The sequence below is a fragment of the Xiphias gladius genome, chromosome 16 (assembly GCF_016859285.1).
Source record: "Xiphias gladius isolate SHS-SW01 ecotype Sanya breed wild chromosome 16, ASM1685928v1, whole genome shotgun sequence".
Lineage (NCBI taxonomy): Eukaryota > Metazoa > Chordata > Actinopteri > Istiophoriformes > Xiphiidae > Xiphias > Xiphias gladius.
The window spans coordinates 22666029-22682369 of record NC_053415.1 but is presented as its reverse complement, the minus strand read 5'-3'; the positions used below and the strand labels follow the sequence as shown (position 1 = coordinate 22682369).

Below are 16341 nucleotides of genomic sequence, written 5' to 3'. Positions count from 1 at the left end.
AAGTAGATACATAAGTATTTGGACAGCGACACAATTTTTGTAATTTTTGCTTCTGTACACCACCTCGATGGATTTGAAAATGAAGCCATCGATGTATGACTGAGGTGTAGACTTTCAGCTTTAATTCCTTATCAATTAACCATTTAGGAATTACAGGCATTTTTATACATAGTCTCTCATTTTCAGAGGCTCAAAAGTAATTGGGCAGTTGACAAATGATCAGTTTCATGGCCAGGTGTTGCCTGTTCCCTTGTTATATCATGAAAGATTAAGCAGATAAAAGATCTGGAGTTGATTGTAAGTGTTGAATTTGCATCTGGGAGTTGTTCATGGGAACTCTCAATACGTTGTCCAGAGAGGTATCGATGCAAATGAAGGAGGCCCTCATTGGGCTGAGAAAACAAAACAAACCTATCAGACAGACGGCAGAAACTTTAAGAGTGGCCGAATTAACAATTTGTTAAATTCTTAAAAAGAAGGAATGCACTGGCGAGCTCAGCAATTAACAGCAATTAAAGGGAATTATCACAGACTTCTTTCCTTGATGAAGGTAAAACCCCTTCACAACATCTAGCCAGGTCAAAAATCTAAAAAGCCTGCTCAGTTCTGGAACAAGATTCTTTGGACAGATGAAACCAAGATGAACTTGTACCAGAATGATGGGAGGAGAAGAGTATGGAGAAGGAAAGGAACGGCTCATGATCCAAACCACCTGACCCCCAACCCAACTGTACTGCTTTTCACTTACGGAAGACAAAACCGAGGGCAGAAGACCCACAAACAAGCAGCGACTGAAGGCAACTGCAGAAAACGCCTGACAAAGCATCACAAGGGAGGGAACTCAGCATTTGGTGATGTCCATGGGTTCCAGACTTCAGCCAGTCATTGACTGATGAGGATTTTCATCCGAGTATTAAATATAATCCTGATATTTATAATTGTGTTGGTTTGTTCAATTTCTTTTGAGCCTCTGAAAATGTGGAACTATAAAAATATCTGTAATTTCCAAACGATTAATGCAATATTTTTGTTAAACGCCTTGAATTAAAGCTGAAAGTCTACACTTCAATCTCGATGGTTTTGTTTCATATCCATTGAGGTGGTGTACAGAGGCAAAATTACAAAAATTGTGCCACCGTCCAAATGTCCTCATGTTCCTGACTGTAAGTGGCTTTTCCAAGCTGAGCATGAAGACTAAAGGTGAGAATACAGCCTTTTCGTCTGAGTCTCTTTAACAGGGTGACATCCACGAGTGCCTCTGTAGGACTTAATGAAACACTTCCCCGTTCACAGACAGAGACATGTATGACAGTAGAAGCTGTTAGAACTGAACCTGAGAGCTTCACTGGTCACTAAATGGCCACCATGAGGAGCCTCGGTGTTCTTTTTTTCAGAGCAGCAGTGAGACACAGTACAAGTGTTGGTCATGCCCACCACCAAATCATGAAAAATTAAAGTCTCATTATGAAAATGGAGAAGCAGCAGTTTTTGTTATGGATTTAGAAGAGCAGTTTCAGAATCATTTGTTGAACCATTATACTACCACCAATTGAATCATGCTAAGCCCATTGGGTAGGATTAAATAAGAAGTGGGATGAATCAAGAAATACATTGTTAAAGACAGCCTAAGGGTGATGCTTTTCATTAAAAAGCCTACACCGTTTCAGATCGCATCTCATCCAGTGCAAAATTACACCAGGTGGACCACACATGACTCTGCCTGTTACACATCCAAATTAGCTTTCTGAAAACAGCCTAACTGCAGCTCAAACTACAACAGACTTAGGCCAGCTTGAGCCTTTCATCTATTCTTATTACATTTAGATCACAGATCATCCATTTATCTGAAAGATAAAATCCTAACTATCTTTGAACAAGACTAAGAGTCTACAGCCATGACAGCACTTCTTTGAGGTAAGATCCTCACAATTCCAATGTTATCACATTGTTATTTAGCAGGAATAATGTCCAACATTTTAAAATTTTAGAAATAATGAATAAAGATAGAGATTTTGACCCTGATAAAGGCACTAGATGAAGAGTCACAGAATCACCAAAGCTATTACACTTAATCCTGAGGGGGACATCTACCAAATATCATAACAACCCATCCAATAATAAAAAACAACAAAATGCCTTGGTTTGCATCGAGCACTTGGATTTGTAACTCTGTGGTTGTGTAAGTGCTGTGGAATGGAGCATATCCCTCTTTCAAAATAAGAAAGTGAATAAGAGGCTCTTCAGCCGCTTCTCTGTTGCTCAATTATTCCTATTTCCTTTGTTTTTGTGCAAGCCAATCACACAAGATGGACTGTGATTACCAGATCTTTAAATGCCCTTCACACTGGGAAGATTCAAGAGTCAACAGTTTTTGAGTTTATTGCTTTTTTTTTTCTTTTTAAATCCCTGCCACATGACAGGGAATCCGGCTCAATCAGTCTGCTGATTAGCTCCTATTATTACTTTGGAGATGTGGTTGATTTGAATGTATTACTTGTTATTCGCAGTCATGGAAAAATGAAATAAAACCACTGGAGTAAACATATTTAAGATAAATTGAGAAGAAAAGAAAAACAATATAAGAGTAAGAGAGCTTCAATGAGAGGTCATATTTTTCCATATGTAGATTTAAGATCTGCATGTTAGGAAGGAGACACAGAGCAGCATTAACATTTTTGTTACTGTCGTGTTTGTGTCAACCTGACGAATGTAAGTCCAATATTTACTCTCCTTTTAGCTCAGTTTTGGTCTCCACCAACTTCTGAGAAAAATTTCAAGTTCTAGTTCTAGATCTATAATTTTGCCTGTCTGTTGGTTCCAGGTAAGTAATTTAAAGTGGGTTTATCAGAGCTTGTTTGCCAAAAACAGCTGCCTGTTGCTGCTGGAAACAAAGGCTGATGAGAGTGCTGAGACTGGACCATACAGTAAATGTGTGGTAAAACCAAAAAAAAGGCGGCTAAAAAAAAACCACAGCAGAGCTGCAGAATTGTTGATCATTGTCTGTGGGTTCATCGCTGACAGGGACTGATTTCACATTAAACATAATAATTTGATTGAGCTTTAAAAATGACAGATGATAGTTTTGGAGTTGGTGTGTCAACATAATGGACAACAGATGAGATCATTTTTATTTCTATTTTTTCAACCAAAACAACGGTCAGTGTGGTGCAAAATAAGTCTCTGAAGGACACATACTACCTAAAGTATGTCTCAAGATCTTTTCACAAAATCTAGGGAGCCACTCTTCTATTTGACCTACAGATAATACACCAAAATTTAAATTTTAGCGATTTTACAATTTATTTGCCTGTTATTGTCATAATCATTTTCCACCAAAATACACAACAAGGCAGGGCAGCGAGCAATCTGACATTAGGCCAAATTGTGTGACAACTGGGAGTAACCTTTACTTTTGGTGGAAAGGTCAGATTTTGGTGTAAAATTGGGTGTCAGTGAAATGTCATTCTCCCGGTTTAATTTGAGAGCTAGTCTGGCTAAGTGCAGCTCTGTCTCCCGTCAACCTGATCAGAGCAGTTAATCCCTGAACAGAAGAACATTCAGTGTCCACATCAGAGCACAACCTGACGACAGATGTTACCTGATTAGTTAAATAAACAACAGTCAGTTGTCTGACTCATATACAGCAGCAGAGCAAATCTCCTTTGTCCTATGATTGGACTGATAGCTTTCTCGACTTTACATTTATTCATGTATCAGGGACAATGCACATTAATCGGTCATTATGATCCAAATGCGCCAGATTTAGTCAAATGGCTCATTTTAATCTGCAATCCCTGGGCAGCTCGAGGCTAGAGGTTAGGGGGAGAGAGGCAAGAGACAAACAAAAACAAACATTAAAGCACATATAGCATGTCCCCAGTTTTATCGCTTTAATCAATCCAGGCGAAGCTCAAAAGCCAGGATGATTCAACTCCTTTGCTGATGCAGCTGCTCAGAGTTGTGGTCAGGAGGTTGTTGGTGCCTTAAGAACCTGCTGTTGGGCACTAGTGGTGAAGGAAGCTGCAGGGGCAAAAGGGAGGACTGCTGATCTTAACTGGGCTTACAGTGTACACAGTAGCAGATAAAAGGAGCACGCCGGGGAACTCGTAAACCTGACTGAAACCTGCCCTCTGTGGAGGAGGCAGCATTTGAGGACCACAGGGGAGCCCTACCAGACTCTGCCAGTAATAACCGAGGGTGTTAAAAAATTCCACCGTGGAAAAACACCAGAGGAAGCTGACTTTCACACCGAGATGCCGAAAGCACTGTATTGTTCGACTCTCTTAGATGACACACCCCTTCACAGGAGTGGTGTATACATTTTTGGACATACTGGAGAATATGCTCTGGTTATCTTCTTATGTCAAAATTATATGATTACAGGTGATTTATTTATGTGAGGAAAACAAAAGTTTGTTTCCACAAAATAATAAAAAAAACAAGCGTTACGGTGTATGTGGTTGTAAGAGCAATCGTTTGTTTGTGTCATCCATTTACAAGCGACCAGCCCACATGAAGGTGATCAGAACACAGGGAAATGTGCCAAAACGGCTCAAAAAGGGACTTAAGACAACTTCTTAAGTTCAGTATAACATCACACTGGAGGCAAAGAACTAATCAATAAAATCCACCAAAAAAAGTAGCCCCCTTCCTGAACCGAAACTCGTGTTATTTCATATTGCCCTCTGGAGAGCAGGCAGAGGTGAGGGACACTGCACCAGTAAGTATAGGCCTCACATCGTCTTACAGTAGAATGACCAGCAAGACATAAGATGGACCTGGTCTTCCCGCCTTAATCACACAACAAGAGCCTTTTCCCTCCTCAAATAGATAGTAGTGAATCTGACCGTGACTGTGCAGATCTTTTGCTTTTGCTTCACAGATTGCTCTACACTATAGCCAGTGTGTGTGTGTGTGTGTGTGTTTTCATGAGACACAGTGTGTTTAATTTAGGTTTGTATACACCAGCAGACCATCTCTCCTTGCACAGGGCGTTACAGCTATTGTACTGTAACCTATTTTCAAAGAGGAGTTTTATCCCTGGGAAGTAAAGGTTTCACCACAGGAGCTCTCGACCATCATCTCTCTTACAAACTTTACTGTGTTTCATCAGCTGCTTTTTTCGGGGGGGGGTCATCGTCCAGTTCCCCCTCGGGCGCGAGGAGATTCCAGCACACATTACCCATCATGAAAAACCCTGACGTCAGCGCACGGCCCTGGTTAGATGTGGCCCAGTATTCCCAGTGCAACGGTATTCCCAGAACACGGTCCGCGTGTGTTTGTGAGCGTGTGTGCGCAAGCAGTGAGAGAGAGAGAGAGAGAGAGAGAGAGAGAGAGAGAGAGAGAGAGAGAGAGTAAACGGGGGTGGAGGGTGCGTGGGATTTGCGCAGGCGGGTGCGCCAACGAGCGGGTCGGTGTGATTGGTCACCCCCCCTTGCGTCTGAGCGGATGCCTGCCAGCCGGCAAAAAGTTGTGGGCTTTTAAAACTGCGGCGGGGAGAGGGCACGGTGTTCAGACCGCACGGCTGCCGGGGGGGGGGTTCGAGAATCAACGAGCTGAGCCGAGCCGAACCGAGCAGACCGGCGCGCACCACAAGGCAGAGCCTCTCCAAAACGCGCGCTGCTGCAGAGGCGTAGGGGACTGAGGACACACACACACACACACACACACACACACACACACACACAGAGAGAGAGAGAGACATGACTCCACCGGCCGTGCGACAACTTTTCCTTTTGGGTTTATTCTGGCTTCTCGGATGTTGGAGCACAACAGGTGGGTGATCACGTCCCTATTGATTAACGGCTCTTTCATAGCAAGGACTCACTCGGCGGCATCTGCACCGGTAGACAGCGGGGTCAAGAAAAAATTACGAAGTGGCCCTTTAACGTGGATTCTGGCGGTCCGACTTTGGCTCGGGTTTCGTCGCCTGAAACACATCCGGTAGGGTTAATCCCGGGATGCGCAGCGGTCGCAGAAGTCACAGCTCACCGCTGAATCGATCTATGGCAGCGATGGCGGGAGATAAAACACCGTAAAGTCGGATGATAGAGTTCGGCTAAAGTGGCAAAAAGTCCTAAAGTACTTTCTCCCGCCTCGATTGGTCCGTTAGTGTCTTCGGGGACACGGTGGCTCGCGTCGTGGTTTGTCGCTCGCCTCCTCGATGCGCCAGACGGAACCGTCCAACCTGAGGTTTCCAACACTTCCCTACTGGGAAATGAGCCGGAGATCAATTTCGCAGCAGCTGCCCGACAACTGCAGACTTGACGGATCATTTGTAGAGGAAGGTGATAGTCAAATGAATCCCACCATACTTGCCATACGCCGCTATGATTTCAAGTGTGATTGCAAAGTAGGAGGTAAGAAACGCACTAATTATTTCTTTATTAATGACTTCCCGGGTCATTAACAGCAGGTCACTGGTTTCCCACTTTACAGAGACCCCTTAAGTCTGCAGGTGTAAACTTTAATACTTACATAGTAATTTCAGTCTGAACGCTCTGCGGTTTGTGTTCAGAGGCGAATATGGTCCCCACCGTCCACTGGTGCGCTCATCTTGATCAATTCAAGAGTTATGGCAAAGCAAGTTGTGTCTCCAGAGGATATACATATAGTACGATGTGGTCATTCTTACTTATGGCTCTTCACCGGCCAGTAGAACATTGATAAATTATTTAATAACCCATACCACATAAACACCTTCCATAAAACGTGTTTTATCAGAGAAAAGAATTAGAGGAAGAAGTCTTCAAATCCTTTACAGTCCTTTAAAATTTACAATGAAATGCCTCAATGCAAAATATAAGTGCTCTATTCAAAATTTTACTCAAGTAAAAGGAGAGAGGTATTAGGAAGAAAATGTACCTAAAGAATTAAAAAAGAAAAGTACTCATCACATTCATTATGCAAAATATCTATATGTAGATCTATCTATCCATACATCTATAGATATATCTATAGATATATAGATACTGTAGGTTATGATTAAATTTGGATTTAAGACTATTATTACTGACTCTTTTTGCAGTAAGCCTCTGCTTTTTCATTCAAATGTATTTTCTTATCTTCGATTGTTAAGCAGAAGCAGGTGATGGTCTATTTGTCTGCAGCTCACACAAAAGGCTGCATTATCGAGCCACTGTAAATGTAATACCTCACTGAATGCTTCCTGTCAGTTCTTATTAGGGATATTGTGTAAAGATTTTTATTCATGGAACGATAAAAGGCAGTGCAATAAAATCCCTATAAAGTCAGTAGTGTGGATCATAAACACACTTGGAGTCCTATAAAGTTACAAAAGTAATATTGTACAATATACTTATTATTGTTATGGCGATGAAATGTGTGTCAAATACAACTGAGACGCTGCCTTGGTATAAACTGTCTTTCCAGCATGGCTGAAAATATTCACGAGTCCTCACATGTGCTCTTTGTCCAGATGCCGGTCTTTACGATCAGTGGGAAGATGGCAGAGCACTAAGAAAGGTAGTGAATTATCTTTTCCTTTCACATCCATCCACTCACATCATTCCCATTTCACTGCGACTTTCTGACAACTGCATGCGTATTTTGTCTCGCTTCTTTGGTCCCATGTCCACGAGTGATGTCCGAGCCCCTGCGGTAAATGAATTTCAGGCTGTGAGCAAAGATAGGAACGTTATTACAAGGATGCAAAGAAAAAAGTGAGGGCAGCCAGAGGAGGCGCGGTGCTTGTGGAGTCCTCACTTTCATCACTAACCAACAGCTCTGCCACATCTTCCCTTGCTACCTCAGTGGTTAACCGACGTCTTGTGGCGGTGCAGTCACGAGTGACCGTCACCACCTATGGTCTGTCTAAAGAACAACGCGCAAGAGAAAGTGTCCTCGGACCGAGGAAACGAGCCCACAGGTCCCACAGGTCCCACTGATCTGCGTCCATGTTCAGTCCGAATAGTCAGTGCAAGGAGCAGCGGCAGTGAGAGAGACGGGGCTGTAAGGGTTGGTAAACTTGAACGATTTCTTCAGACAGCCTGGCCAGCAGGCTGCCTTTACTAGGAAGTGGAACATCTCTTGTTGCCTCCTGGGACCTGACGAGGCCATCGTCGAGACTGAGATGCAGTGTGGCAAACCACTGTTTACGCGTCACGAAATTTTTGTCGTTTTTGTCTGCAGGTGCGCGGCATCCAAACTGAGGATTTGAGCGACGTCCTGTGGAGAGACCCGAGTGAGGTAGGCGAAGGGCAAACACAAAAACACTTCTAAGATCCCTTCAAAATTAGAGTGTGTTGTACATAATGCGCAGCATTTTTTTTACCTGTTAAAAATACCGTACCACTAAATTAACTTTGACATCTTGATATAATTACTGTCAACACGACACCGCGGTGCATGGAGACGTTGCTTCACCTCTATCCCTCGGCAGGGGCACTGTTTGACATTTGACTTTCAAAGAGGCCCCACGTTTGCCACCAGCTCTGTTGCCGAACAGTCTGCTCAGTGGTGGATTGATCTGGTTTGTTTGTGGCAGTTAATGCGAGGAATGTGCGCTCATGATATAAAGTTCCGCAGGCCACTTTGAACGCAGGTGGGGAGCCTCTTTACGAGGTCTGGTTATGAAGAACTAGGCCTAAGTTTCTAGAAATGGGGGGTTTGTTAGGTCAGAAACACAAACACTTTTTTTGTTTTGTTTTGGAACTGCTAATAAAAACCTGAAAGCAGAGTTCAGACCAGGCACACCTCCCGTCACAGGCATGGGTGGCGCTGTTATTAATTAATACAGGTTGCTTTTCATATTCCGGAGAGCAAGCGAGAAGAAAACAGCAGGCAGACAGGGCACAGAGGCCTCGGTAACCTCGCTGTCAGTAATGAGAAATGACAAACCGGGGCTACTTCACAAAAAAAATAGTGTGTCCCTCTAGCGGACACCTCAGCCACGGATATCAAGTTGTTTTTAAAACCATACAAAACGAGACATGGACACATACACACACAAAATAATGACGGGAGTAGAATCAACTTGTCTACAATATCAGTGACTGGCTTCTTAGAGAAGGGGTCCATTGGTTGCTGTGTTGCATCAAAAATGATATTGACCTGACTTGCTGCTGTGTCCCTCCACTGTATTCTGTACTGTGTGTGACAAGAATGAACGTTGAACCAGTGAAGGTACGGTAGCGAGCGAGACTGTGTAAGTGGACGTTGCTGTATAAATGCCACCATCAGGAATATCAGACAGAAAGTAACTGATTTTTTTTACACGTTCTTCCGGTTATTAATCTGAAATCCGGTTTTTCCCCACAGGAACAAGTCCAGAATGTTTTCAAAAGGGTAAGTTTTACCTCCACAGTTGTGTTTATTGTTTCATTTCTGACTAGCTCACTGACTTTGGAATTTCTCCCCCCTCTCTCAGTTTCTGTTTCATTACTCCAAAGCACGTAACTCTGTCGGAGCTGTACAGCAAGAGGTGAGCAGAGGAACAAAAAAAACAACAAACAAACCGCTGTCATCTTTTTGATTCATCGTGTCTTAAAATGTAGGATCAGTTCAAGTAAGCGCTGACAATCAAGTCACAGATGCACATTAATGATTTGGGTGTTGCTGGTCCACTCCGAGAGCTCACAGGTGGGCTCTGGAGCAGGTGGCCAACACTCCTTAAAAAAAGGATTCAAAGATGAGTGCCACCCATTAAGAAAAAGACAACATTTTCCACTTCTGTCCGTGTACGTGAATGAAAGCAGCTGCTCTACTGACAGTGAATGGGCCTTTGACTGAGCAATCACATCAGTAATAAGTTGGTATTTTGGCTTTGCCAGCAGGTGTGAAGGAGCATTAAAGTTTCTTTTCTAGGGCTACGGTTTGGTGAACTAAAATACCACCTTACTTTGAGAATTGGCTAGCCTTTTTTTTTTTTTTTTTTTTCCCCCCCATCAGTTAAGCTCTAAGTGTTAACTATTGTCTATAAGAAACCACAAAAGAACTTGACTTGCATAACTTAACCCTGGCAATATTATGATTTAAATTAGAAACCATCCCATAACAGTAAATAAGACTACAGATCTGACCGAAAATTCAATGAAAAGGTGTTACACCCAGCCCAAATGACATGATTGGAAGAGGTCAATATACAAAGACAGTTTCCCATTGGCTAGACTAATTCATGGACTCACTACAGTAACATTATAATCTACCTAACTGCAAATAACCCCATGTAGTATTTTGTACTTTTACTGATTAGAACAATGCAGACTCATGTATTTTTTTTTTTTTTCCCTGTGCCCTTGTTAATCTGGACACGACCTCAAAATTGATTAACACCCCACTTCCAGTTCACTCAGATGACCAGCGTGTCAAACAGCAGGTCACCATTACGATAACGCTTCTCTTTCCTCCCCCAGTCTCACTCAGTTCACCCTCTGATGCGACTTTCGCCCAAGCTTTCCCAGAGGAGAAAGAAGGTGCTACTTCTGGTGAGAAAACTAACGATGCGTTCAAGTCCTTAACTGTCTTTAACTGTCAGCTGTAGGTTTTCAGAAGATCGAGAGATACAGTGGCCGTTTTTATTTAAGATGAAAACAGGGCTACGGCTACGACCCCCCCCCCCGCACACACACACCCAAACATGGACATGCGAAAAATACGGTAGGGAAGAGGATGCACACAAGAAACAGGTGTGTCAAAGAAAAAAAACTCCAATTTAGGCAGCATGTCAGAGCAGGAAGTTGAAAGTTGTAGGAGTGTGTCAATTCAGTTGGGACACACAGGAAGCTTCTTTTCAAAGTTCCTTGTTGTGGCATGTCTGAGAACAGCTGCTCCGAACCTCTTTGGCTTGTGACGCCCTAAAATGAAGAAGCGTCCGAGGCAAAACGATTCACTACTTCAAAGAGTAGTTCAACATTATGGGAAAAAAAACACTTATTCCCTTTCTTGCCAGGAATGATGTAGGTGAAAAAGATCAATACGACTCTCGAGCCTGTTTTGTTAAATACCTGGAGCTGGCAGCTGGTTAGTTTAGCTTTCATAAAAAACTGGTAACAGAGGGAAACAGGTAGCCTAACCCTGTCGTAGGAACAGTAGGAAAAAACACCTGCCGGCACCTCTGAACACGTCACATCTATTTTATGTGCACAAAACTGTGAAGGGGTATAAATTACAACAAGAGCTTTATTGGGGTTTTGTGGTAGGCTTACTGTTTGTTGACCTTTGAACAGTCAGGGTAGCCGGTGGCCCCTGCCTCCAGTCTTTGTTCTAACATAAGCTAACCCTCTTCGGGCTGTAGCTTGACGAAAACCTTCTCATCTAACTCTGAAAGTGAGCAAGCACATTTCCCAGCGTGCTGAATTCTCTCATTTCCAAGAATGGAAAAACACAGACACCTTCCACTATTTCTCTTCTGCCTACAAAGAGTTAACCTTTTCAGGAAGCTTCCTGGTCAGGTAGCAAAGGAGTAATGAAACCGTGATTAAGCAGGAGCCAGCATAAATCACATTAAATGACATCGCTGTTCAGGTTCGATTTACTGCTGACACTCTCCTTTTTCTCTTTCTCCGTCTTGCTAATGGAACAGAAGATTTGAGGGCTGCCAGAGGGGATGTTGTAAAAGAAGAATCTAAAAAAAAAACAAAACAAAGGAAATCGGATCTAATGGAAGAAGAGCAGCAGGCAGCTTCTCCTCTGGACGTCACATCCAAAAAAAAAAAAAAAAAAAAAAAAATCAACCCGATGGAGCAACGTGCAACATCTCTGACATGTCTCCTCAGACAGAAACATGCCTTTTTTTTTTTTTTGGTTTACAAAAAAATAAATCAATTATTGTAGAGATGGAAAAAATATAGCACTGCACTGTCATGGCTGCCATGTGTCTTCCTGCTTCCAAATGTTAATCGGTGTAAGTCAACGTGAAATGTTCCCAGGCACAAATCTGGCGTGTTGCACTGTTACACAACAAAGGAGTGTATTAAAATACGAACAAAACCCCCAAAATAAGCTCTTAAGCAAGTCCTTTACAGTCAACAGTGACACAGATTCCAAAAAGATTTCCACTTAGGAAAAAAGACTGGCAACGATTATTGTGGCAAAGAGGTGGACTCACATTTAATTTAACAGGTTGAAATGTACATGTATATTTTGTGACAAAATTATCATGAAACATAATAAAAAAGTTAAAATTTGCCTTTGAAGCTTTTGTAAAAATTCAGGTGACGGAGTTGGATGGAATTCAAATCACGAAGGGGTGACCGTTATGTTTTATACACTTTCCCACAGAGATGTAGGTTGTAGGTTTGATTCTCTCCAGCCAAGTGTCCTGTCAAAGGTCCCCTTGACCAGGATCGAGCCCTGCATAAGAACGCCACCTACATGTGTGAGATATGAAACCTACTTGCTTATAAAGGAGATGCCTTCCTTGCACAAAGCATCATCAAACGTTTCAAGGTCCTACGTGTTTCCCACGTAGCAGCCACGTGGCCATTCTGGTTCGGAGTGACGGGTATTTTTTTTCTAATAGTCCTCGTCCTCAGAGTCACTGTCCTTTCGCGTGGGGAGCGAACATCTGATCGACGACATTAGCTTGTCTTCGATTTGCTTCTTGGGGTTTTCCTCCAGGTCTGTCTTCACCGCCCCAGTCTCTGATAACCTCCACTCCAGCTCTGGGAGGGAGGCAGACAAGAGGAGTTAGAAACCCTTCACTCGTAAAAATGTAGAGGATGTGACTGTCTATTCATGTTCAGGGTGTAGTAAGCTATATATTGTGTATTTGACAAACATTTTCCATGGAGAAAATGAAACAGCAGCTGTTCAGCGATGCAGTTTTTATGTGAGCAACTTTCCTCCTACCTTCAACTTTGAGGTTCATGCCCCCGAAGACCAGGGGACCGATGAACTGGGCCTTCATCTCCCCCTCAAAATAGACGAAGATGGTGGGCAGGTTGCGGTCGGGGTAGTTGGGGATGCAGGTGGTGGAGATGGACTTGAGGAACTTGGTCTGGGGGAACTTCCTGGCCAAGGTGCTGAGGTGCTGGTTGATGAGGGTACACAGGGGGATGCTGGGAAACACCATGAATGGAGAGGAAAGAGTGGACAGACCTGTTAGTGCTGAACTATCTGTTTGCACTGTGAGGGTCAGAAGAAAATACTAAATAGTATTATAAAGAGATTATATGGTCTAAAAAGGGTCAGTTCACCCAAATATTCCGGCAACTCAAATATTTTCTTCCCCATTTCTCTAAGCCTCCAAGAGTTCTCGTTCAAGTGCTTGATGTGGTTTGATGACCTACCCCTGTTTGTAGAGGTGCAGCACCACCCAGATGCCCTCTCCAGCCTTGTTGACCTCCTTGATGTAGTCTTGCCCTGAGATTTCCCCCACCTCCTTGAACACATTCTTCATCTGAGTCGCCTTCCACTCTGCAAGACGCTTCTGCCTGCGAAGAGGCACAACGCACGTCAGTACGCTGACAGACTGAACTGACAGGCTCAGTCCGCAGTCAGAGATTCAAAGATTCATCTATGAATGTAGTTAAACACATTTTCTATTAAAACGGTTGGACTTCTCTTGGACTGAGCGTAAACCAAGCCACACGCCAAATATACGAGAGCTGCAATTTTTGGTTTTTGGCATTCTACTCTATTGGCATCACGCCAACATTTACGACGGAAGTAAAGTTTCTGGAAGGCCTTCACACAGAGTGACAGTATAATGCTCATGGCTGGGAGTTGCTCAGTACACCAGTCCTCTACCTGCACAACCTCCCCTCACCTGTACATCTCAATGGCAGCCTCATCTTCCTCACCAAACTCATCTTCATTCTCGTCCAGTTCTTCCAGCGTCATGCTCTCATATGTTTTAACTGTTCAGAGAAACAACAAAAGTCGCAGCAGCTGATTTTACACGTTCTGAAAATAATCGAACACTCAGTGATCAATTGGATAAGGTCATAGCCTACGTTGAACTTTTTCAGAAATATCGTATTTGATAAAATTTTCATGATTTTGATTTGTATATCTGCAATAAAACCAGGTGAATGGAGGGGAACCCTCCAGGTTTGGGTGAAACTTTAAACCATTTTCTGTGGGGTGGAGACATGCATCTCCCACATTAAGCCACAAAGAAATGCTGATATGTGTACCAAACCATCTATCTTACCGACAGACTGCTGCTGGAGGGCCAGCTCCTCCTCCTCATCATCTTTAGGTATCTCTTTGGGAGGAAGAATGCCTTTCTTCCTCAGGATATCATTCCACTCTGTGTCTTCGTTGGGGTCCTGCGGAGAAAACAAAGCATATGCACATGTACTGTTACTCTGGGTTTCTGTTAGCTCCGGTACGTGACATAATTCTGCTTTTGTAAGCGGAAGAGTTAAACGCCCATCTCAAAACTGAATTTGGTTAGTTTCTGAAGATGAGAAACCAAATTACCAAGGCCAGGGTTACAAATTAACTCCACAAGTTCACCAACTCTTCCATCTCCACCAACTTTGCTTCACCAAACTGAGAACGAGCTATGGTCTGAGACACGCGCGTGCGCGCCGCGGGCCTGGAAATATCAAATTAACTTGTGTGGGTCTGTTTGCCACACACATAAAACTGAACTTAAGTTGCTGAGTAAAAGCAAAAATGAACTGTGTACACCCACTAAAACCCAACTCATCTACTATAGACAGGATGCCAATATTAAAACTTACTATATATACACAGGTAAAGAGGTACACTGACGTCAACGAAGACTAGACAGAGACCTCCTTATTTAAACAAACTATTACAGAGGCACTTTCATGCATTGTTACAAAGTAGAGAAAGTGAGTACGTAAGGGCTCCAATATACTCCCGTGTTACCACAAACAGGATTTCTAGTGGATCTCATATTAACAGCTTGGTTGTCTTGCACACCCTGAACCTACCCCTATGAGTTTCTACCTCAAGGGTCCTTTTTAAAAAAAATGTTTTTTTCTATACTTGGATTCACAGCAGATAAATCTACATGAGAAGTTGTGGTTTAAAAAGGTCAAGGGCCTCAGGGCATCTCCCTAACCTGCAATGTGGGTAATGTTGGCATTACTCAGGCTAAGTGAGTTTTAGTTTGGAGTAACTGAGGCCACCTGGCTTGAACTGACAACATGAGCTAGTAAAAACTGCCTTTTTCAATTTATACTGTAGATGAAAGTATTCCTGTACCAATTATTGTTGAGACTGTTGAGATTGTACTGCAGAAGTTACAAAAAAGTAACTGAAGACGAAATATTTAGACAAGTAGGTATAAAGTTAAGAAACTTAATGGTTTCAGTCACTTAAATGTGAGAATTTGCTGAAGGTAGTTTTCCGACTCACATTTTGAAAGAGAAGCTTGAGGGAAATTTAAGTTACAGTCCGAAGTGACCGATTCTCAGTTCTTTCACAAATCTGAAAGTGTGTTTTCAACAGTCTTTACACTCTGCCTGATAATTTAGTCCAGAGATTGGACAGGTCTTGGTATAGTGGTTTTTGATCTACATCTGGACTGATGTGGTCCGATTGGGGGAGGGGAGAAATCGACTTTTTTTTTTCTTCTCTCCCAAATAGAATAAAGATTTCACAGATCAGTGAATTGATTTTAAACAGTATTAAGGCTTTAACTATAATGTCGAACACTTTCTCAACAGTAAGGGGAGCAAAAACGGAGAATCGGTCGCTTATTATTGTAGATTAACTAGCTTTCCCCTTATTTGGGGAATTGGAAGTTTACTTCAGCGACGTTTTTTGTTGTTTTTCTGTTTTTTTGGACAGGTTTGGAGGGTTAAGCACTCGGCTAGCTAACAGTGAAGCTAACATTTAAACGGTTGATACGCCCAGCTTCACTGCTAGCTAAGTTTCACAGCTCTGCTCTGTAGTTATCTATACATACTACATCGACAACAACCGATGCTGAATCGTCTCATTCACCGACGTTAAACCACAGCGTTTGTAAGTCTCATAAACCTTTACCGACCTGCATTTTGAAAGATTACAGTCTCCTCTGAAATCACACCGCTGTTCTCCTCCCAGACACGGAAACAGAAGGAGCGCACACGATCCGATTCCGGCAGAAAACAGAAACCTCCGAATCTCCCAAATAAGCACACAAAACGCCCAGGGTTAGAGTAAATTCACTTCAACAAAATACACCTGAAGTCAGGTATGTTTGCCGTTGTTATTTGACGCTGCAGATGGGTACAATCCTGTTTTAAAAGACGAGGAACACATGATTTAGAGGTGGGACAATAATAAAAGCGACACCAATTTCCTCTTGAGGCGCAATATGACCATTTAAGGAGTGAGAGCGCAGCATTCCATTTTTGACTGAGACTAAACAGGTGCTGTCTCACTCACACACTCACACACACACACACACACACA

General features: G+C 42.8%; 2 protein-coding genes across 3 annotated transcripts; one reads left to right on the top strand and one right to left on the bottom strand.

Annotated features, from left to right (window-relative positions):
• The first annotated feature begins 5702 nt into the window (after positions 1-5702).
• nms (neuromedin S) lies at positions 5703-11655 on the top strand. Of its 2 annotated transcripts, none has more exons than XM_040149222.1 (7): positions 5703-5775; positions 7439-7485; positions 8152-8208; positions 9280-9306; positions 9389-9442; positions 10374-10445; positions 11543-11655. In XM_040149222.1, exons 1-7 carry the CDS (start codon positions 5703-5705, stop codon positions 11549-11551), a joined length of 339 nt encoding a protein of 112 aa, XP_040005156.1. In that variant the 3' UTR covers positions 11552-11655. The 2 variants fall into 2 exon arrangements, with proteins under 2 accessions (XP_040005156.1, XP_040005155.1); XM_040149221.1 differs by lacking the exon at positions 5703-5775 and adding an exon at positions 6108-6359.
• A 386-nt stretch (positions 11656-12041) lies between these two features.
• On the bottom strand, positions 12042-16211 carry pdcl3 (phosducin-like 3). Its single transcript, XM_040147730.1, has 6 exons — positions 15935-16211; positions 14117-14234; positions 13730-13820; positions 13251-13394; positions 12811-13019; positions 12042-12623 (listed from the first exon to the last, which is right to left on the bottom strand). The coding sequence occupies exons 1-6, from the start codon at positions 15938-15940 to the stop codon at positions 12475-12477; spliced, it is 717 nt and encodes a 238-aa protein (XP_040003664.1). The 5' UTR covers positions 15941-16211; the 3' UTR covers positions 12042-12474.
• Positions 16212-16341: the final 130 nt, after the last annotated feature.